At 36.5% G+C, this 22,669-nt stretch overlaps 2 protein-coding genes across 3 annotated transcripts; one reads left to right on the forward strand and one right to left on the reverse strand.

Annotated features, from left to right (window-relative positions):
* Positions 1–1,608: 1,608 nt before the first annotated feature.
* On the forward strand, positions 1,609–13,868 carry pou2f3 (POU class 2 homeobox 3). The gene is made up of 13 exons (XM_008332644.2): positions 1,609–1,798; positions 4,978–5,046; positions 5,805–5,833; positions 7,741–7,842; positions 8,588–8,693; positions 9,226–9,314; positions 9,434–9,610; positions 9,768–9,909; positions 10,024–10,157; positions 10,514–10,678; positions 11,084–11,126; positions 11,249–11,363; positions 11,583–13,868. Exons 1-13 carry the CDS (start codon positions 1,750–1,752, stop codon positions 11,623–11,625), a joined length of 1,263 nt encoding a protein of 420 aa, XP_008330866.1. The 5' UTR covers positions 1,609–1,749; the 3' UTR covers positions 11,626–13,868.
* On the reverse strand, positions 13,700–22,559 carry slc37a2 (solute carrier family 37 member 2). 2 transcript variants are annotated; one of them, XM_008332648.2, is made up of 19 exons: positions 22,111–22,559; positions 21,938–22,069; positions 20,194–20,275; positions 19,894–19,984; positions 19,674–19,752; positions 19,446–19,581; positions 18,720–18,796; positions 17,284–17,450; positions 17,119–17,156; positions 16,675–16,776; positions 16,288–16,378; positions 16,125–16,187; positions 15,826–15,911; positions 15,665–15,713; positions 15,252–15,325; positions 15,069–15,147; positions 14,389–14,486; positions 14,214–14,278; positions 13,700–14,134 (listed from the first exon to the last, which is right to left on the reverse strand). In XM_008332648.2, the coding sequence occupies exons 2-19, from the start codon at positions 21,994–21,996 to the stop codon at positions 14,119–14,121; spliced, it is 1,452 nt and encodes a 483-aa protein (XP_008330870.1). In that variant the 5' UTR covers positions 21,997–22,069; positions 22,111–22,559; the 3' UTR covers positions 13,700–14,118. The 2 variants fall into 2 exon arrangements, with proteins under 2 accessions (XP_008330870.1, XP_008330869.1); XM_008332647.2 differs by having other exon boundaries at positions 16,675–16,815.
* Positions 22,560–22,669: the final 110 nt, after the last annotated feature.

Consider the following 22,669-nt stretch of genomic DNA (forward strand, 5'->3'; position numbering starts at 1 on the left):
AGTTGTTGATGAAGTAGCAGTTGATGCGGTTGCTATGAGGCAACTGCTTCAGGCAGTTTTTAACTTTTGTTTACCAGCTTATGAGCATCTCTGGTTGTTGTTTGTTTAGCAATGTGAATGTTAGTGAAATGGCTCAAAGATCAAGGATGGAACTAAGCTGTGTGCACATTTTGTGTGCAGATCAATTTTACTATGAACAAATTAAAAAGCATGTCTGAGGAAGAATACAAATAATAATTTCCTGTAAAATTGTAAGTAATGGGAAAAAAGATTAAAGTAGCAATAGTAATAGTACACCAATATTATACCAAATATGTGCAGTAATCACAAACTGCTGCATAGAGTTTTGCGTGTACAATTAAAATAGGTGTACAGTTTTAAACATGCACAAATGTACCAGAGTACTGATTTACTCTGAACAGTACTGCTATTGTTCAACACTCACAGGTTATATGTTAAAATCGTAGGATTTGGCTAATCTAGTAATGAACTTTATGTTGTAAAGGGTAATATCTCGCATCTACAGTCTTTCCTCTGTGGTCGTCTGTAACCGGACCAAAGCTAAAAACTAAGACAGTACATACAAGTCAAAAAGTTCACAAACAGACGTTATAATTTCCAAATGTTACTTTTTATTTAATCGGGTTTATCGAGTTAAAAACTTCTTAGAATCATTCCAATTTACCAACAGGTTTTGAGATGGTGCCAACCTTTTTTTTTACCAAAACTGAAACTGTTTTATTTCCATAAATAAAGTCCTCTGTGACTTATCCTAATATTCTTTCCTCTTTTGAACCTGTTCAAGTACATGTTTGTTTGTTTGTTGTAACACACAACAGAAATAATCCTTGTTTATTTTTCCTTGGATGGAGTTTACTTTAAATACCGTTGTAATGTCTGAGTGGAGAACACAAACTTCTCACTGTACATGAACATTTAGAGAACTGAACTTCATCATGAGTGATCAACACAGAGCAGACCTCACCTTGACATTGTGTGTAAAAGTCAGTTCACAATGGAAAAAAAGGGAAAATTTCATCATTGAGTGATCATCTTATGTCAGATTCTTATGTCAGAAAACAATATACCCTTCGCTCTGCTCACACACAGTGATCTTGCGAGAATAATACTGACATGTTATTTCAAACGCTCTAAGCAGAATCCCATTCAGCCCTTCAGCACAAACGCACAAACACGAGGTAAATTGCCACATACCCCCATTGTTGTTTTATGCAAACGTACTGAAGCTGGATAGGAGACACAGAGGCATATGCAAATTAGCCTTTCAGGCAGTAGCGGCTGATCTGCAGAGGTGAACATTTCTCCACTTAGTAAAATGCAGATAAGCAGCTAAAAGTTTCTGAAAGTTTTGAGACTAACACAACTTTTTTTTTAAATAACCAAGGAGTCACAGACGTGAGCTGGACACAAACTGTATTTAGACGAAGGTAAGTGACAAATGATTCTAAAACACAAACTGCATTTTTACCCGAATTTGTGAATTTTTTATTATGTCACTTCCATGTGACATTTCCCACAGTGCTGCCTGTTGTAGTTCTTTATGGTGATGTCTTCCTTGCTAATGAATATTATAGGCATGGAGTGTGTGCAGTCTGTGGTAATGTGAAGGGGAGGGCGCATTAGAATACACTCAAGATCATTTTCCTGGGTCACCTGAGTGCTGCATTGTGCTGGTAAAGTTACTATCCAGTAGGAAAATCAGCTATATTTATCATTACAGATATTAAGATGAGTGCAGACTCGGTGGAACAGTCCAAGGTTCCGGGTGAACAGGCAGGTAAGGATATTTCTCCTTTGTGTTTATTCTGTCACACTTTGTGATGTATAAGTAGGATCCGCTGAGGTTGTGCAAAATAGTTTTATTAGCTTCTATTGAACAGAATGAAAAGTAACTAAATGGACATAAAACATTTTTTTACAGTGGTCTAAGGGAAAAGAAGGAAATTTGTAAACAGTATGAAAATGTCACAGATCAAATTTGATGAAATACATTGAAGAAAATAACCTTTTTCCGGACAGGAAAGTTAGTAAATTAGAATGCCATTAAAAAGTTGTATCAAATGCGGTTGAATTTAAACATGACAATTTACACAAAACAGACATTTGCAGAAAGGTAATAACTGTTGTTGTTTGTGAGGATTATATTCTGGGACAGATGGTAAATTTATATATATCTTGTGGCTTCATTTGAACACAGTGATTGACCTAAATGCATTTTATGTAGGAGAAGTTGATGCAAAATGAAAAACATAGGTGGAATTAATTCTAATTAATTAAATCATATTTTAATGTATTTGTATTTAAGGATTATTTTATTATGAGGTAGAGTTCACAGTTCTTCAATACTCACTGGCTGGATTATCACTGAGTTTTATACGGTTTGAGCTGCAGCATAAAATAACAAGAAAATATCATTATCAATATCAATATTATCAATATTATCAATATTATGGAGTTATAATATCAATATTACTTCTTATAACTGACCATGAAGGAGAAAAAATGGCTGACAAAGGCAGCATTTGGAATTCCTTCAGTTTCATTAGGACATGGGTTTGAGTGCATGCATGTGTGTGTGTGTGTGGAGTTTGTGGCAGTTAGTTACTAGACCAGGATACACCTGAGGCTGTTTGCTGAGAAGTACTCACTGCCCGGGGCTGAGGACCCGACAGCCAGCCACAGAATAAAAGAAGGAACAAGCAACAGAAAAAGTGGAACTTTTCAATAGACAATGGTGGAGTGAGAGAAGCAAAGGGTTTGGTCTCATGACAGTGATGAATGTCAGTGTTTTGTTATTGAATGATCACAGTACACAACACTGTCGGCACACGTTCTCCTTTTACTCTATATTCTTATCTGTTAACGTCTCCCTGTCTTCATATGATTTAAATTCAACTGTTTTCAATGTTTTCTTTTCTTGGTGAGATCCAAAATAGAGAGTTTTCCAGAGTCTTCCTTTTGATTTCATTTGTCTTGTATCTTTACCTTAACCTTCATCCCATCCAGTGGACGTGACTGGAACATTTGGATAACATTAACATTTGTGAAGAAAAAATGATGTCAATTTCTAGTTTAGTGCCTAGGCTTCATCTTTACATGTTTTTAGCATTAAAACGTTGCAAATAAATTATAAATAAATAAATTACTAAATAAAAGTTGGACACTGTGCAGGATTTGAACTGTCATGTCTCAGTTCAAGTGAATGTTTATACAAATTCTGCTTTTTTATTTATTGACACAAGCATTTGGGATTTACCAGCTGACATATGTAAAGAGTGGTTAAGTCCAGATAATGAAAATAATTTAGTTTAGTTTGAGGATTAGTTAAAACTAACACCCAGTCCGGGCATTCAAGGACCAGAAAGTACAGTTTTCCTTTTTGGCAACTGAAAAACATAACATTGGAATTTTTTTAGATCCTGAAAAAGTATTTGAACAAAATGTCAATCTTTCCCAAACTATGACACTGTGCAGTACATGCTTTCATGCAACCAAAAAAACTCTTCCCAGCTGCCAGCACTGCAGGGCAATGAACATGTGTCAATATTATGCTCCTACTTTCTGTGTTGTTACACTACTTTAATGTTTAAAGCCATTGCAGTTTCTCTTAAAATATTATTTTATATATATATATATAATCATATATTTTTACTTGACCTTTAATACTGCTTTAAAAATATTATTTTTAGCAATTACGTTGATGTTTCAAATTACAAAGGCATTAGAATATGTGCTCCCCTGTAGCTAGTGTTGGCCTGTGATGCAATCGGATGTAATCTGCTACCTTAGCAATTTTATTACACACCAATTATTACTGACACATATTCCCATTTTTTAAACTGAGAAAAACTCAAGTTAATTCAATTATGAACAAAACATAATGTATCCATAAATACCATATCCACGTATCGTACTTTTTTCTTTATACTACATACAGAGGAAATATTTTTGTTATTTCTAAGTCAGGTTTAATAACGTATCGAACTGAAGTGCGTATGTGTGTATTTGTGTGTGTGAGAGAGAATGAGAGAGAGATATTGACCATTGAAAAATAAATTGTCTCACACAGTTATTATAATAATTATCTTGTTCTACTTAGCACTGCTAGAATATAATTAGAAGCAACATAAAACAGTAGTTTCAGAAAAAACATATTACCAGACTAAAGGAAACCAAGATATCTGACTTAATAACAATATATGAAGAGTCAAGAGAGGCAGAGAATTGTGTGAGTGTGGTGCTTCATGTATAAAAACATTGACCCTATGTCAAGGTGAGCAGTCGGAGTAGAAGGGATCGATCACACCACAGGTTCTTAGGACCGTGATGGTCCCAGGTGAGACTGGTATTTGTATGTGATGACAGTGAGGTGGGAGAGAACCTGTAGGTGGAGACACTAAGGAGAAAAAGCAACAGAGGTAAACAGATGCAGGACAAGATACGTGAGGGCAGCAGGAAAAGTGAAGCTTTAAGGTGCTGAAAAGGGATGATTTCAGGTGCGTTTGAGCAAAGAAGATGAGGAAAGCTAGTAGTGAGACCTGCTATGATGCACAGTTTAGAGACGGTTGCTATGTCTCTGTCTAAGACTGTGCAGATTAGCTCTCTAGATGATACACTGAAATAGTTACATTAATATTTTATCGGCAGAAACAGACTTACGCCTGCTTCTGTGGGTGACGCATACTTCAGATGACATCACATTCTTTTCAATAATTTGAAATAAGACAGATTTTGTCTATGGTAGCCATGATGTTGGATCACTATTGTTTTATTTTAGTCTCAAAAGACCGACTTGTGTTTCAATACCATTAAAGTGGACATTTTTTCTCTTGTTCCCCTACATACAGTACCTGCATATTACTCTCTCAGATGGAACACTGTTACTTTAATGGGTGAGAAAAAAATGACCATAACACCATATAATGTGACTTATTTTCAACAATTTGCCTTCACCAGGATCTAATAGACATGAGGGTGATATACAGGGAAGACATGTCAGACACAGAGATGGATATTCATGGAGCGGTGAGCACGTTATTTACTGCAGTTTACTTTATAACAAAAAATTACCATATAAACGGTACTTACTAAGAAGTTTGATGTTTAGGTAAGGACATAAAATGGTTTATGGGCTCAGACTGATTTCCGGGGTCTGTTTGAACAGACAGAACTCAAACACACTCTCCCTGCACTCAGCTGATTTGCATGTCTTGGTCATTTCCATACTGGGCGTTTGGCTCTGAAACTGGTATTTGCTGGAGGTAGACGGGATGGAGACACGGAGCAGGGGGTGAAGGTGGTAGTGGTGCTAAGGTGAAAGGGGTGGAGTCCACTGTGTGTGTGTGTGCGTGTGTGTGTGTGTGCGAGAAGGTGTGTCAGGGTGGGGGACATTTGCATCATGACTTCAGAAGCTCACTTCGACTGCAGCTCTCTTCTCTTCCTTCTTTTTTTCTGTCCAACACACACACACACACACACACACACACACACACACAGCAGACCTATTTGACATTCAAATGATGGAGGCTTTATCCAGCTGAACTCTCTGTACACACAAACACAACATGTTGCTGAAAACGTTGTTATTAATGTGACACTTTCAACAGCTCTCATAAATAAATTAATCAAAAATGTGCTTATTATTATTATTATTATTATTATTATTATTATAAGACTTGTTATTGGAGCACTGACTGACCATGTCTAAAAATCTCTAATGAAATAAAATACTGTTCAAATTATGATATATTTTAATTGTTACTTCTTTCTTTTCTCACATTTAGAGCAGCCAGACCTTGACTTTAACCGACAGGTGAGTACCAGAGTTGGCAGCCGCCAACTGCACTTTCTGTTTTTTTAAATCCCTAAGAATGAGGGTTTACTGAATGGGGTCTTTCCAACAGCAGGGGTTGGGTTTCTTTTGTTTGACATGTCCTCACCTGCCTAGATACAGGTATGGGAGCTCTCTCAGCAGCTGAAAATAACAAAAGCCAGTCATTCAGGATATTTTTTTTAGTTCAAATGCCTTTAGTTTATTACTAATGTAGTTGTAGTAGACAGAACTGTAGATTTTAACAAATGCTACACAAACAAAATAGTGCTGCATTTGTTAAGTGGCTCCTTATGCACTCATTTCAACTGTTTTCTTTTTTATGACAAAAATGTTCTGTGCTTTATTTAGTCAAACTGTATTTAAAGTACTTTTGTACATGTGTTTAGCAATGATTTTTCAGTTGCATTATCATAAATGATTAGAGAATTATCTTGGTAAAACATGGGCTGAATATCATAATGAAGAAAAATAATTTGATTTTTGGTGTTGATGTTGAGGTGTGCAAATTTACATTTTCAAGTACTCAAGTAAATTTATAAATAAATGTCAAACGCATATTAAATACAATATACACATACACATGCAGAATATCATTATGTTTCAAATAAATTACCACTGAAAATAATTAAGTAGATGTCACCTTGTTGTGTAGTCTCACCAGCCTGAGACTATACAACAACAGAGTCTTCAAAACACTTCAAGGCCTGTGGCTGAATGAGTCACAGGCCTTAAAAGCAAATTTAAAAGCAAGTTTAATAAATAATAATAATAACAACAGAGGTCCTGAGCTAGCACTAAGCTAATGCCAACATCAAACTCAATGGTGGCAGGTAAGGAAAACAGAGGAAAAACCCACAGGTAACATGGTTACCTACATATGAGTTGAAGACATTTGTTTGATACAAACTACACTGAGTTGTTTTTTTGTGCACAAATAATGTCAGAATTCAGACCTAAATGTCTGAACTCAAAACAATCAAAAGGTCTGGCTCTAAAACAAAACTAATCAGCCTACAGGAAACTAAGAATCTATGGGACGACTCATGACAGAGCAAAATATACCCAGCTTGACATCACCCAGTAGGGCAGATTATAAAAACTAGTATAAAAGGCAGGGACAGTTTGATATGCTATAGGAGGTGTTGCTGTAGAGTAGAAATGTAAAGTCAGTGATAAGAGTAGAGGTGATTCAAGTTCAAATTATCAAGAGTCTGTATTCGTTGGCAAACCTAATAAAGAAACTAAGTTGAAACATAAACAGCCCAGAGCCAAGTGAATGGTACAAATGTACCTTCATCAGAGATATAACGCTCAACCGCCTTTCAGACTAACATCCTCAGGATAAACTACTGGCTCTCCTCGCAGGAGTCAACATTAAATGCCACCACTTTAGAAACACCTCAAATAGTTTGCAGCTATTTGGATTCTTCTCCAAACATTCTTTTTGGCAACTGAGTGCGTTTGTTTCAGCGCTCCTGTTCACAGGAAGTGTCATGGCCTTTTTTTTTCAGAATAAAAATGGGAGGGGGGGGCATATTTGCATGATAACTTTCCTCAGGGTATGGAAAGTGTCACCATCAGGCAGACGTTGTATGGCGTCTAGTGAAGTCAAACTGGGCCCTCGCTTGCACAAATGCACACACACACATACCGGCTACACGAGTCTTCATGAGTGCGTGCATGCATGTCAGTGCAAGAGTCATTCTCACGAACCCGTTTACTGCAGTTTCACATCACGTTTATACAGAAAGATTAGCACGGAAAAGCATTACAATAATGTAGTGTTTGATTTATTTATGAGCTCATCAGAACCTGAGCCCCTGAACAAGACTTAACAGTGGTTTCTTGTTTTGTTTTGTTTTTTTTTTTGGGTGGGGGTGTCACAGAATAAGACAGAGAACATCAACGATTCCCCTCATTTAGCCTCACCTCTGAAGACATGCCACATGACACAGGGCTCTCCTATCCCTGGAGGTCAGATGCCGGGGGTAAGATGATGTTTGCACCTGAGCATTAGCACAGTATAGGTACACAGGTACTGTGACCTGCTGCCACAGCTGCGACACTTTGAGAGTAACACCAACATACAGTAGTATTTTGTTATATGTAGAAGTAGTAGTGCAGATAATTACCGTGTATTTTTATTGCATTACATTCATAGTCAAATGCAATGAATGTTGTATTTAACTTTGAGCTATTCTGGCAAATGCACTGTAATAAAAGTGATACTAAAGGAAGTTATTATTGTAGGTAAATATGTGGAATAACCTTAATTTTATAATAATAATAGGTTTTTTTAATTGAAAAAATCAGAGGGCTTTTTAAATAATAATTTAATTTAATGTATTATAATATATTTAAGTTATGGGTCATGGCGCTAACTTTACGGGATTAATGGATTTCTGAAAAATATCATTCTAAAAATCAAATAATTATCTAAATAACATTTTATATGGATGAGAGTAACAGCTACTTTAATATCATATCTATATACATATCCATCCTGTGAATCTTTTCATATTGTCTAGCTCAAACTAAACTCAATTATTCTTAAGATATGTACTTCAGTTCATTTAGTTTTGTGTAAATGACTTTTGAACTAAGTAAATGACAATTAGAACTCAAGGTAGACCTAATCTTAACTCTTTTTGGTGACATGAACTCAGACTTGGATTAAACAACCCACAACAGTTAAGTCTTCATTTCTCAGCTGCTATTCTTCATCTTTTTCAGGAGCTCACTTCACTTCACACCATGCAGCAGCTGGTTCTGATGCCGCCCTCTCACCTTCCATCTCCTTCTTCTTTTCTGCTCTCCCAGAGTCCCACCAGTCACCAAGGTGAGGCCTTAAAAACAACTTGCCTATGAAACAGTTTTTACTGCACCTTCTGCCCACCCCTGCAGCTGTAAACGGGCTCATAAATTAGAGAGAATTTGGGACCAAAAACCATTAAAACATCTCACTTAATCCTTTTTATTGCCTGGAGTGGCGTGGTTATTTCTTCCAAAATTCATTTTAAGTTTTAAGATACATACTTGTTGTCAAAGTAGCCAAACATCAATCAAACTGTAGGTGGAAACATACTAAAATATTAAGTGCTAAAAGACTTGAAGTGACAAAAAGGCTTTTCACGGTTCCCAATAGCGTAAAAACAACTAACTTTGAGATAAAAAAGTTAACGTAGAGTAACTTTTACCTGATTTTTGTATGATTTTAAAAACATTCCGAAATGTTTAATACTTCAATACTTCAAGTGATGTAACAATTTCCTCCATCCAACCATTTTTACCCCTTCAGGGAAATGTCAATACAAAAGATTCCTGTTTTAAAAAGGCAAATACATTTATAGATGCTTTTATTATTTTTATAGCTGTTCTCCAGCAGAACCTGCTCTCCCTCCCTAGTCACAGTCAAGCTAGTCTTCTTCAACATCAGCCTGGACTGGCTCTGACCCCACAGGTAAATCCAAACCTCCAATCCACATATTTTGGTATATAGTAGAAGGAAAATAATCTCATCATCATTATCATCCTCATCATCTTCTGTATTTCCTTCTCTGTAAAATTTGTCTGATCCAGGCTATGGGTCGCTCTGGTTTGGCAGGACCGTCCATGGAGAACCACATGGACATGTCTCATCTGCAAATGCCCAAACACATGTCAGTACCGCAACAGGACGAGCCCAGTGATCTGGAGGAACTGGAACAGTTTGCCAAAGCCTTTAAGCAGAGACGCATCAAACTGGGCTTTACACAGGTAAAGTGAAAGACAAAGACCCCAAAGATGTGATGTCCCTATAGCTGCTGATTCAAATTGATATCTATATTGATTAATTAGCTGTGATGTCCCTATAGCTGCTGACTCAAATTGATATCTATATTGATTAATTATTGATTATTGTTCTTTCCCACAGGGAGATGTTGGCCTTGCGATGGGAAAACTCTACGGGAATGACTTCAGCCAGACAACCATCTCCCGTTTTGAGGCTCTGAACCTCAGCTTCAAGAACATGTGCAAACTCAAACCTCTGCTGGAGAAGTGGCTCAGTGACGCAGGTACGAGACAGAAGACGACAACAGCTGCTATCTTTCTGTCTAACCTAGACGTAGACCTTGTTCTCAATTTTTTTTGTTTCTTTCCTTTTTTCTTTCTTTCTCTCTTCACAATAGAAAACTCTCCATCTGATGCAATGAACAGCCCGTCTTCCCTGCCCCCACTGATGGAGGGATACGGACGCAAGAGGAAAAAGAGGACAAGCATCGAAACCAATATCAAGCTGACTTTGGAGAAACGTTTCCTGGATGTGAGTTATTGTTAACTGCTGATGATAATGTGTAATCTCTCTATCAGTCGAATCACTAAAGTTTTAATCCAGTTATTTAGGCGGGATCTTAGATGCTGTTAAAATATTAGAAATTGTCATTAATGAGCTACAAATCACATCTGTGCAGGACAAGACGTGTGCCACTAACGTTCCATTACATGAGATACATACTTTGGCCAGTTATTTTATAGTTTTCTTTTAGATTTTCGGAGTATTTTTACTACTGTGTTCTACTATGTTCTAGCAATAGCTTTAATAAACTACTGTCTTAACCTTTTATGCTAAGACGTGTATTGTGATTGAAATTAAAAACAAATGTTTTTTTTTTTTTACAGAACCCCAAGCCCAACTCTGAGGAGATATCCCTGATCTCAGAGCAGCTGTCCATGGAGAAGGAGGTGGTTCGAGTTTGGTTCTGTAACCGGCGTCAGAAGGAGAAGCGGATCTACTGCCCTGTGACCAGTCTACCTGTCAAGTCTCATGGCTACAACTCCAGGATGGTGAGTTATCGTTTAGATTCGATCACTCCAGGCTGTTGTACTTGGTTTATAAGGACTTCCTACAAGACTCCATTATAATAAACAAATACAACGTATTATAATCGAGTTCCATATCTGTCTGTGGCCTGTGGAGAGGTCGTGGCTAACATGTCTTCAGGCTGGTAAATTTCTAGAATCCTCTCCTCCTCATGTAAATGTGAAATATACAGTAAAGCTGCGAAGCTTTACTGTATATTTCACATTTACATGAAATGACCAATGACATGAAGAGTAGTCAGGATGACACCTGCTGAGGACAAACACAGGGATGTGAGGTCCTAATTCAGAATATTACTGAATATGAGAACTGTTGCCTATAAAGGTAAAAAAAAATGAAGAAAAAGAAATCTAATTTCTCTGTTTCAGGCTCCAGCATCCAGATCCTACAGCCCACTGACTACAGGTGCAAGTAGGTTTTGTTTTTGACACTTGCCTATTGATAATGCAACAAAGTACAAGCAGGATATTTTTCCAGAGCTATTTTCTAAAGCTGGTAATGGTAAGCAAACTATTCTATCTACTGCCTTCCAGTTTCATCAAATTCCTCCCCGAACTGTGTGAGCCGTGAAGCTTCTCCCAACGGCCTGTCCTCAGCAGCAGTGTCTCTATCATCTCAGGTTAACGCTGCTTCCTACAGCACACCCAGGTAACAGAGAGAGAGTTTAAAGTCTTTTCCCCTCTTATACAGCAAATCATTTATTTATTTATTTTATTTATCCTAAATTGACTATATTTCAGTGTTCATTTTATATATATATATGTTTGTTTGTTTTGTTTTAACCAAAGTTGTATGACTAAGCTGAAGGTTTCATGTTCATGTTTATTTGTCTGCGTTAATACTGTGACTCTCCCTTTGGCTTTGCAGCTCCTGGTACCGTACTTGGAATCCTGCTGCATATCATCACTGAAACACACAAACTGTAGAATATGAAGATTTTTTAAGAGTGTACTTTTGTTATTGTTTGGTAGCAGGGATATTCCGCTCCAGTGTAACTTAACGTTTGCCCGTTCTAAATGTGGGTTAAGAGCACAAGTTTCAAAACAGGAACCATCCCACGGGGTGACACACAAGTTCAACATGCCACACTACTGTCAACATTCAAGCCTCACACATTTTCACAGCCCTGCAGCTGTTTGATAATGTTCATGTGACTCTTCTCTCTTTTCTCTTAAAGTTTGTGCAAACATAAAGAAAAGCAAAGGGCGACAGGAAGTCTGAACACATGCTGGTCATCCATAAATGCTCCGACTAGTTTATTCCTAACTTTGTTGCTCTTTTAATATGGAAAGAAATTCAGATTCTCCAGACATGTTTCATCAATGTGATGCTTGATTTTTTTAAAACATATTACAATCTAATATTATTTAATTTAATGTAAGTATACAGTGTGACTGTTTTACTACCCAAATAAAAAAATGAAGTCAATAAAGGATACAAGTACAGTTCTAATAATAGCAACTTATTAAATCATTAGCCATCATATTGATGGTCTGACGTGTAAAGGCAACGAAAAGACTTTTCCATTTATCCATTTTCATCCGCTTATCCATTACCGGGTTGCGGAGGCAGAGGTCGTTGATAAGGTACATTGCACCATACCAACCCCCCAAACCTGTGGAACCCCACGTGAACCCTGGGGTTCCACACCAATGACATTGCCTCTGGGACAAAGCGACACATGAAAAAAACTTTTTAAAAAGAAATTGTTTTCACCTCAAACTTAAGGCAAAAATTATAAATGTTGCCATATTTTTTACTGACTTCAACTCACTTCTTGCTAATAGCTTCTAGCTACTTGCCGCTAAGCTAATGCTTTTATTATTATTATTATTTATATGTAAACCCATTTTAAAACAATGTCTACCAGAGCAAATGCAAATGTTTACTATTTATTTAAGAGAAGCAACAAAAGCCCCAGTTATGCCATTTTTAAAGGAAATTGTACATGATAACCCTGCTAATTTTAAACCACGGGATACACAGATATTGCATTACACATTCAGATATGTTTTCTAGTTTGAATATTGGCAAAACATGATTTGGACACTGATAAAAAGGCACTTCACTGTTGCATGCCGAGGTGTTGGTCTAGAAAAAAACTTTTCCTCTCAATGTAACAATTTTTTGAAACAATAGTTTCTAAAGGGACCGGCTGAGCCTGGTTGTAAATGTCATTAATAAGTTGATATGTTGTTATTTTAACTTCTGAAGCCTTTTGTATATTTGTCAAATGTGGTCATTCTAGACCGTTAGTGTGGATGTGACTTTTGAAAATGCCAGCTTTCCTGTGTTGTGTCTTGCAGAGTTTTTCAATGTTTGTTTATCCAAGGTCAGTTCTGATCCAAAAAAAAAAGCCATTTCGAGAATCTACCTTTAATGTGAATGTGCAAAAATGTGGATTATTAGTGACCTCTGCTGGTTCAACTCCAGATGCAATCTTTCGGGCACAAGTCACAATCGGGCTGCTCTCTGGTTGTGTTGTTTTTGTTGTTTTGTTTTTTTATGAAGTGGTGTAAAGTTTTTTGTGTTTTGTCATTTGAAACAATACGATGTTGATAAGACATTATAAGCAGTAGATTTTATCTGGGTTTACCATTTGTGGTAATGTGGCCCCCTCTACTGGTAAGCAAAGGGAGCGATTTTTTCACTAATGGTGCGACTGTGGCATCAGATTTTTATAGACATGCTAGTTGCAATGCTACACTGGAGTGGCTAGATCTGCTAAATAGGCTAATAATTTTATGTGGAATAAATTATCTTCTCTTCAATGTTTAGGCTAGTTGTATAAGGTGAGGACAACCATTCTCTTCACCTCAGGGAACCTTTGTGTTTGCATCATATTCCAGCGATTCTTGTTACATAAACAGAAAATGTGTGCTTTATTATCAATGCTTTTTTCTTCAATAAAACACCTAAATGTTATATTTCTATTGGCGACAACAGAGATGTGACAACAAATAAAATACTGCGGCTGCTTTACACCCCGGGCTGGACAAAAAGCTTTATTGTTTTTTTCTGCAACACAAGATTTTGTACACATATGTACATGCCAAAGTCTATATAATATCTAAAATATCAAATCTGGTAACAGCACATTGTAATAATTGTAAAGATACAGAACCCACAGAAAAAGACAAACCTTAAAAATGGCACACTATATACACTTTTATGGTAACAGAATATTAAAACAGACTGGTAAGAATTAACAGATGGGTGATAAAAAGCTCTGTCTCTACAGAGACACTTTTCACTGTTTTTCTATACATGGAAGGATCAATCATCTGGGTATCCTCCTTAATCTTCAGCAGATATTTGAGCTTCTGTTCAGACGTGGTCCACTGTACACTGAGGTCAGCATTAAATTGTTTCCATATTTTGTGCGTTGACTTGTTTGAGCAACTCAGATTTCTTTAAACCTGCAATAAAGAGTTGGGTTATTACAAATGAACAGATGTTTTGAGTATAAAAAAATATACTGATGTCGTTCATACTGACCCCCTGACCCTGGGTAGATGTCCACACCAGCCTCTCACCTCCTTATAAACAAGTCTGGACAAAAGCTAGAAAATAAACAGTAAGACAGTCAGTGTGTCCTCTTAGAACCACGAGAACATTATCATTAGATTGTTTAAAAGATTTTTGACTGAAGTGAATCAGTGTAGCTCCTTACCAAACAGGCCAAGATGTCTGCAGACATCAGCATGTAGAAGACATTGTTCCAGCCTGTGGGAGAAATCACCCCTGCCAGCAGAGGGCCCAACGCAGCTCCTGCAAATCACAAGTAGAAGACTGTAAACTTGAAAAATGACCTAAATGGTCAAATGTTAGGTTGCAAAAAGGTGAGGAAGAAGTAGAAATAAAAGGAAATTATTGGTTATCATATTGGCCATATGGACCAAGTAATTATTGGTTGACCAGTGTATTAGCATTCCTCGAAAAAAAGGTGTCTAATTATAAGTAAATAAATAAAAAAATAAGAAATTGATCATTAACTGCAGACAAAACACTAAATTAAAGAGCCAAACAAGCAGAAAGACCGTTATTTAATTAAATCCAAGACCATTATATTTTGCCAATAGATTAACTTATTTTATTAAGCAAAAGACAAACACAGAAACCCTACAACAATAATGTCCAGCTACTGTGTACTGGGGTGTACAGTAAATGTATTTTTATCAAGACTAAGAGCTTGTTTGTGGGTCATAAAACCTAAGGGATGAGCTTAAAGTTGTTAAAACACACCATAAACCAGAACAAAACAGCAGGGAGTTAATGGTAATGCTGATGTGACTCACTGTAAATTTCCACAGTGATTAGTGCAGGAGCATTAAAATAACAACGTGTACCTACCTATTGATCCAGTCCCGTCAATAATGGCTGTAACAGTCGACAGGGCCCTGGAGTTTCCTCTGAGACTCTCGTGTGTGCCCTGCAGCAAAGAATGCAAAAATGCAGATAAACGTACATTATAGAAGTGTGGTTTATATATTTAAATAAGTTCCACTAAATGCTTTTGAGGTTTCGGGGTCTTACCAGGTCGGCAGCTACAGCAGTAGTGATGAGAGCGTAGGGTCCGTTCACCAAGCCTCCACACACCAGCAACATAACTGTGTACGAAAGGAAATGTTAAACAAGCTTCACAGAAATAATGTAAATGTATTTTTTCTGACAGAATAAGATAAAGATCCATCTGAACTTATTTATAGTCACATACATAGTAAAAACAAGAGCAAAATACTGATGCTGGGAGCAGTAACAGGCCTGTTTATACTTGTACTTGCATCTGAATACATGATAATCGAATGAACAGATATTATGTCACAACCAGCTGTCAAAAACGAGTATAAAAATGGAAATACTTCTGAAGGTTAAATGAATATATAATCCTATCAGTTTGTAAAAATTGTACCAGGACAACTCTAGTAAAGACTATGAAGGAATCTTACCGATGGTAGTAGTGAGGTTAGTTTGTCCAATGCTGTTATAGAGGAAAAGCTGAAACAAAAACCAACCATCCATCAGTAGATGTCACATGTTTTCCAAACAAATTTTAATAAAGTTGTTGCATTAGGAACCGTTGATAACAGTTCAATGAAGTAACACTCACCATGGGCGCAGCAATCATTAACATGACCCAGCAGGTTGTTGCTCTTCCACCAGTATAATCTGACACCACACCAGCCATGATGCCTCCTGTGTGTACATAACAATTATATACAGTCACACAATGTCTCAGTGGCAACTGTATGATGGTACCAGTGCTGTTTAACAACAGCAATTCTGACAATCAAGGATGAAATTTTGATTGACTTTGAATCTGGGGTTAATAATAAAACATTTGTTAAATTGTGATCACACACTGTCTGCAGTTTCCCTTTCACAACAAGTGTACAGAGTGTAACTTACCCACAATTCCCCCAACATCAAACAGTGTTGACATGTCTCCTGCTTCTTTTGCATCGAAATGAGCTGAAATGTATAAACGAGAGTGTGTGTGTTTGCTTTACAAATAACATTTAACAATGATTCAATTTTAAAATGACAAAAACATAAATCTCTAATCACTGACCAACATTGGAGATGTAAAGAGGCAGCCAGTAGAGGAAGGTGTAGCTGACAAGTTTGGCAAACAGCAGACACAGAGAAAACTCCACCACTCCCTGAAACAAAAACATCAAACCAGAATTCTTTAATACGTGTTTTCCATTTGCAGTTAATGTTTGCATATCAATATTTAATAGTTGTGTAATGACCATATTCGACTTCTTCTGTCAAGTGACTTTTTAAACAATGCCCAATGTATGCTTTCGAGACCAGCAGAGGGAGCCAGATACCTGCATTAGATTACTAGCCTACAATGCTTTCAGACATATTGTTACACACTCGATTAAAATAAACCCAAAACCTCCCTGCCTCCCCGTTAGAGGAAGCTTAGGAATTGAATAAACGTGCTCACTGGTATTTTTAGAGCTCCACAGAAGCTGATGGCCTCGGTGTGGTCTTCAACAATCACCGTAGTCTCAGTGGAGATGGCGCCATTAGAATCTGCGAGCGTTCCCTGCAAGAGAGGCTGTACTTCACCAAGATCTTGATTGTTCTAACACACACACACACACAAGCACAACTGTCAGTCCACATCAGTCCTCTTGGTTTTAAAATGTTTTTAAAAAGTGAATGTTCATGTATGTCCTGTGAGTATAGTGTTGCCGAAGCAGAAGTGAGGCAACAATACAATTTGTGTGTTGAAAAGTGTGATTTTCTTTTTCAGTTCTCATGAGCGTGAGATTCAAGATGTCGAAGTCACTGAGCATACACAAAAAGAAAGTGAATTTATGTATTCTTAATTTTTGGAATATTTGAGAAAGTCTAATTTTGAAACGTTTCATTTATTACAACTTACATAGTGTTGAGGAGGAGTGCAATTTACATCTTCAGGTCCTGTAGATAAAGGCAAAAGAAATAATTACACAGGGTCTTTACAACAGCAGAGAACCTTGATGCAGAATAAAGTCTGCTTTCATTCGTTTGTGTGTTTACAGGAATCACATCATCAACAGAAACCTACTCTCCACCAGGAAGAAGAAGCAGATGATTCCAGTGGAAGCGATGATAGCCCCAGGAATGATGAAGGACAGTCCCCACGCTGAGGATACAAAGACTCCTGCTATGAGTGAACCCAAGATGTTTCCCACAGAGGTGTGGGAGTTCCACACACCCATGATGAAGCCACGCCTGAAGATCAAAACACAATCAGACCAACTATTATGGTGAAACTGAAACATTTAAATTTAGGATTTAGGAAACAGTGATATATGTGCCTTAGGTTAGTGTGCACTCAGATTATCATACTGTCCTGTTCTCAGTCATTACCTGAATAAAACGGTTAGAATGTATTCCCAAAGCAGGGAGTAGACACATGCTTTTCAAGCTCAACATAGCTGCTTTAGAAGTTACATGCAAATAATGTGGGATTTTCTTGAAGTATTTATCAGGTGTAATATAAACAAACCAATATATATTTATACGCAATGTTTTTATATTTCATTTATATTTTTGGTATTTTATTTGGAATTTATTTATTTTTTGTGTAGCAGGCATTAAATGTTTGTGAGTTCAATGTTGACCAACAGGATTGTAATTAGATTTTCTTTACACTCGAGCAGCCTAAGTCTCAACCAAAGGAGAAAAAATAATAAAGGACAATCTGAGTAAAATCACTCACCAAGGTGTGGGAAATTTTCGCGTTTCTAAACCAAAAGTAATGCTTTAATTTGTAAAAATTTAAATGATAGCACACATCAAACACTACACAACTCAGTACATCAGCTCTGTCATTACAGCTGGAAATGGTTAGAGGTTTTAAGCTATTTTTAACTTCTGCTGCGTACATAAAGCATTAAAAACGTCACTGTCCTTAAGATTGTGCATAATAATTGCTGCTCCCCAAGCCTGTTATTCTACTTCGGCCAGCCAAGAGACGAAAATATTTGCAGCACCAATTTGTGCTTCACAAGTGCATTGAACAACAGCCCTTTGCGTTTCTATGACGCAAAACCAGCACTGGTGTGATCGCAGCAACATCATCATTATAATTGAGTATTTACTGCACTACACAAATAAGTTCTAGTTGAAGGTATTAGTGGAAGTCAGAAATAAATTGGGCCAATTCTTAAACGTGTGATCACTATGGGAGAGTTAAAAGAACACTGTTTTTATAGGTTAAGTTTCAAGAACTCCTCAAAAAAGGATTTGGTTGGTCACAAATATTTGAGTCATTTTAGTTTCAGGGAGGCAAAAACAGGAGGAACAAGAAGAGGATTTACAACCAACCTACATGATTGCTAGTTGCTGCAGCTAAGATGAGAGTTAAGAATAAGGACTGATGTTCAATAATTGTTTTTTCCCACTGGACTTTCAAAATGTGAGTAAAGCACCTGTGTCAGCTATAAAAACAGACATATGATACTGTAAAGTCAGCAGGTCTTCTCTCCCTGTACTTACTTCCCCTTTCCAAACCAGTTGCCGACACAAGCCACCACTGCTGGCCAACCTGTGGTCTGCACAAGCCCATTCATGACCTGCAGAGCGAAACAAGACAGACCCGTGTTAACCCAGAATATCTGAGCTTTGCAGTCTTATTGTATATAAATTGTCAAATTGTTTATAAGAATTATGTGTAAAGCACACTGTACTTGTTAACATTCTCTAAAAAAACTCAAAAAGCCCAGACACGTGCCTGCAGTCATACGATGCAGCTGTGAGTCATGTGACATATGAGAAGCCTAAGCTGCTGTGGGATCTCTGTTCGTAAAAGGAGTGGAATGATGTGCTGAGCCTGAAAGTTAACTTCTGTCACACCAACCGTTGAACAAATGTGACAATGATCTGTCAAATTCAATTATTGCTTTAAACTGTGAAACACTATTTGGAATATTTCACTGTTTTCTGACAATTATGGGATTTATGGTTTATATCTATGACAGACAGAATTAGAGCTTGATTTGTCTCTACTGTATGAATCTGCACAAATTCCTTCTGATTCTGTTTAAAAAATAAAAATTTGAAATTAAACAAAAAGTGAATTAAAATATACCTGTACACTTTAACAACACCTAATAAGGCTGCTTAGGTAAACAAACAAACTAGAAATGTAATTTCTGTGTTGACATACAAATTAATCTGAAGGTCAACTACTGTTAGTTGAACAGTATGGGGCTGCATCTTTACCTGGACAAAAGCGTAATAACTCAATGAGTGAATGTTCAAGTAGAAGCCGAGGCCAAAGAGACACGTGAACAGCCCACTCAACAGCATCCCAACACTCAGGTAGTAACGCAGTGGGAGGCGCTCTGCAAATATGCCACTGTCATCCCAAAAAAAAAGAAAGTTTAATGTTGAATGTATTGTGAACAAAATCAGAACAAGTAACAAATGGCATCAACAAAACCTACTAACCTGAAAAACATGCCAATGGCATATGTGACCAGGAAACAATTATCCAAGATCCCGAATATTGTCTGATAGTTGTCTCCATCTAGAAAAGGCACATCATGTATTTTATGTTCCACAAATTCATAGCACAAACAAATAGGAGAATTCTTCTCTTGTTCTCATTTCTTCCAAATTCTTTATCAGTTTCCTAAATTTGAGAAGATAAAAAATGATAAGTAATTACCAAAAGGCACCCAATTACACCAGGTAGCATTGTTGGTTATGTTAAGGTCAGCAGGTCGAATGATGTTGGAGCAGTTTCTGTGCAGCTCACTCTGAAAATCGGAGGAAAAAGATTTTATGGAAAAATATGTATATTGAAAAGAAAAAAAAAGAGTAGAAGAAGGGTTACAATTGTAATGTTTAAAAGTTTTTTAAAATGTTGTGAACATTACATATATGCAGCACAAACATTTGCTTTTTAACCACCTTACATCGATAGTAAATGTAAAAAAAAAAAATTAATGGAATAAAATTGTCTAACCTTGACAATGCTGATAGGTTTCCGTGACAAGTGGTATGCCGTGTAAAAAAGGAACGTGAGAAAAAGAATAAAACTGCGATACCTGCAAATGGAGAAGAGTTCAATTAAAGTTGAACAACTGCATAACATATACAAGAATCAATATCAATGTTATAACTAGTTCCACTATTACTTATTCATTAACAAATAGAACAAGATAACCTATATGGGAATAAATTAATGGATCTTAATATATATTTATTTTTAAAAATTCAATTCTCTTTTTAGAAACATCAGTATGGACACAAACTCAAAGATAACAACACCATAAATCAATAACATTTTTATGGATGTTTTTCCACTGACAACTGTGTTATTCTGGGTCAAAGCCACAACAGCACCATGACAAATACCTGGTAATAAAATGTTGTTTTTTTCTTATTCATATATTTGACCTTTGACTGAGTGCTTTTATGGCACAACCTTGAGACATAGCACAATGCTGTCAAGTAGAAATTCAATTAACACCAGCAACTTGTTAAAATATTAAAATATTTTCACAACTGACAGAAATGTTGTGAAAAATGTTGTAAAGCTTGAAGAACAGATATTTAAAAGGTTTCTGAAAGTTTACATAAAAGTGTCAGTTGAAAGTTGTTACTACAAGATTTTAAGTTTTCCCACTGGTTATACTGAATAAGGCAAATATTCAGTATCGTATACTTACCATGTATTTAAGAATATCTCTTACTATCTAAAGACTGTTTAAAGCTTTGTTACATAAAGGTTTAGCTACAAATTAATATAAGTCTTTTTGTCATATTTGTCAAGGATAGATAAAATATAATGTAGCATTGTTTATAGGAAGTGACAAAAACCTAAAAATGACAGGGTAACTCAAAAGGTTTGTTTTTCCACAACAAGCCTTTCGAGTAGTAGAAGCATTCAGTCAGTGACGTAGCACAGAGAAAGAAAGGAATTTCTCACATTTGCCTAAGTGTCCTACAAAACCAGAAGTGAACAATGCTTGAAGGTGGCATTGTACTTTGATAAATAGGAACTGCTTGAAAATGAAGAACTTTACTCATTCACATTTAGCCTGAATATATATTTGACAATATAAACGTTAAACAATTACGATGATTACTTATAGATTCAATTGCATTTAACCATTGAGGAAATTCATATAATGAATCCACTGATTAGTCAATTAAAATATTCTTGTAGGAATTAATGTTGTTGTTATAGAAGTAGCGTTTTATTTGAAAACTCCAGACAGTCAATTGTGTCTTTTCCTGTTGTTATCTTGAAAACAATTTGGAAATCAGTAAATTCAGACGGCTGGTGGAATGGAAAGGTCAATCAATAAACCTCACACAACAAATGATTAATCACTGTTTTTGTAAGAATAGTAGGTTATTAATGATTGGAAATGTACTAAAGTAGTGCTAGAAGTGGCTGGTGTGTGAATTCCTAAAATTCTAGAGGTATTGCGGATACCATCGACTCGTTAAAGATCAGTTGTGTGTTAGTTTTAGAGAAAGCTTCTGAAATACATTTTACGGTAGAGTTTGCCATAAAATATTCAAAATAAAAATAAATTACATGTTATAAACATAGAACTCATGGGTAACAACAATAAATGTTCATTGGAAAACCACGGAATGAATGTGTTTATCAGTGGTGAAGAGTAAATCATTAACATTAGTCAGATAACACTGACACATACTATTAAGGTTGTAATGTGTGAACTATGTTAACTTACCAACTATCTCGAGAAAACGACGTTATTAGTCGTATTCCAGGAGCCCGACCGGAGTTCATTTTGTAAAAAAAAAAAAAATTAAAAACGTGACGTAATTTAGAAAGCCGAAAAGCTCAGAATACTATGCCAGAAGTAATTTAGAAGGCCGAAAAGCTCAGAATACTATGCCAGAAATTAATATAAGCACCATTGGGCTAAATGCTAACAAAAATCAAAGTGATACTGGCTTAAATGTGGAGACTATTGTTATAAACAGATCGTTACGTAAAATAACACACAAAAGACAAAAACTGATTGAGGAATAAAATAATTTAAAAAATAAATATTGTTATATTAAAAATCGCTGGAAAAGATCTAATGCTAAGTGCTAATAGAATAAAGGAGCAATCGTTTAGCTTCGTCTGAGTAGATAAAGTCCGTAAAGCAGCAGCGGATCTCCATTCTGTACGCCAGGGTTTTATGAGTCTCGCCTGAGAGCCAGCCTCCTACCTCCGTACGGCTCTAGCATGAATCCAAAAAAGGGCGTCCGTTATAACTAGAAAACAGATATAATTATTCGTTTTAAACCCCGATGTTTATTCCAGTCGTTTTTCCAGTCGGACTGTCCCGGCAGACACGTGACCTCCCCAGCCGAGATGACGACAAAGCGGAAACAGCTGAAATGTGGTGCTGGGCCACCAACCGACTGTGGGCAGACATGGATCAATCCATATAGAGCTCAACAGCGCCCAA

Source organism: Cynoglossus semilaevis, chromosome 19 (assembly GCF_000523025.1).
Source record: "Cynoglossus semilaevis isolate Cse_v1.0 chromosome 19, Cse_v1.0, whole genome shotgun sequence".
In the NCBI taxonomy this organism is placed as follows: Eukaryota; Metazoa; Chordata; class Actinopteri; order Pleuronectiformes; family Cynoglossidae; genus Cynoglossus; species Cynoglossus semilaevis.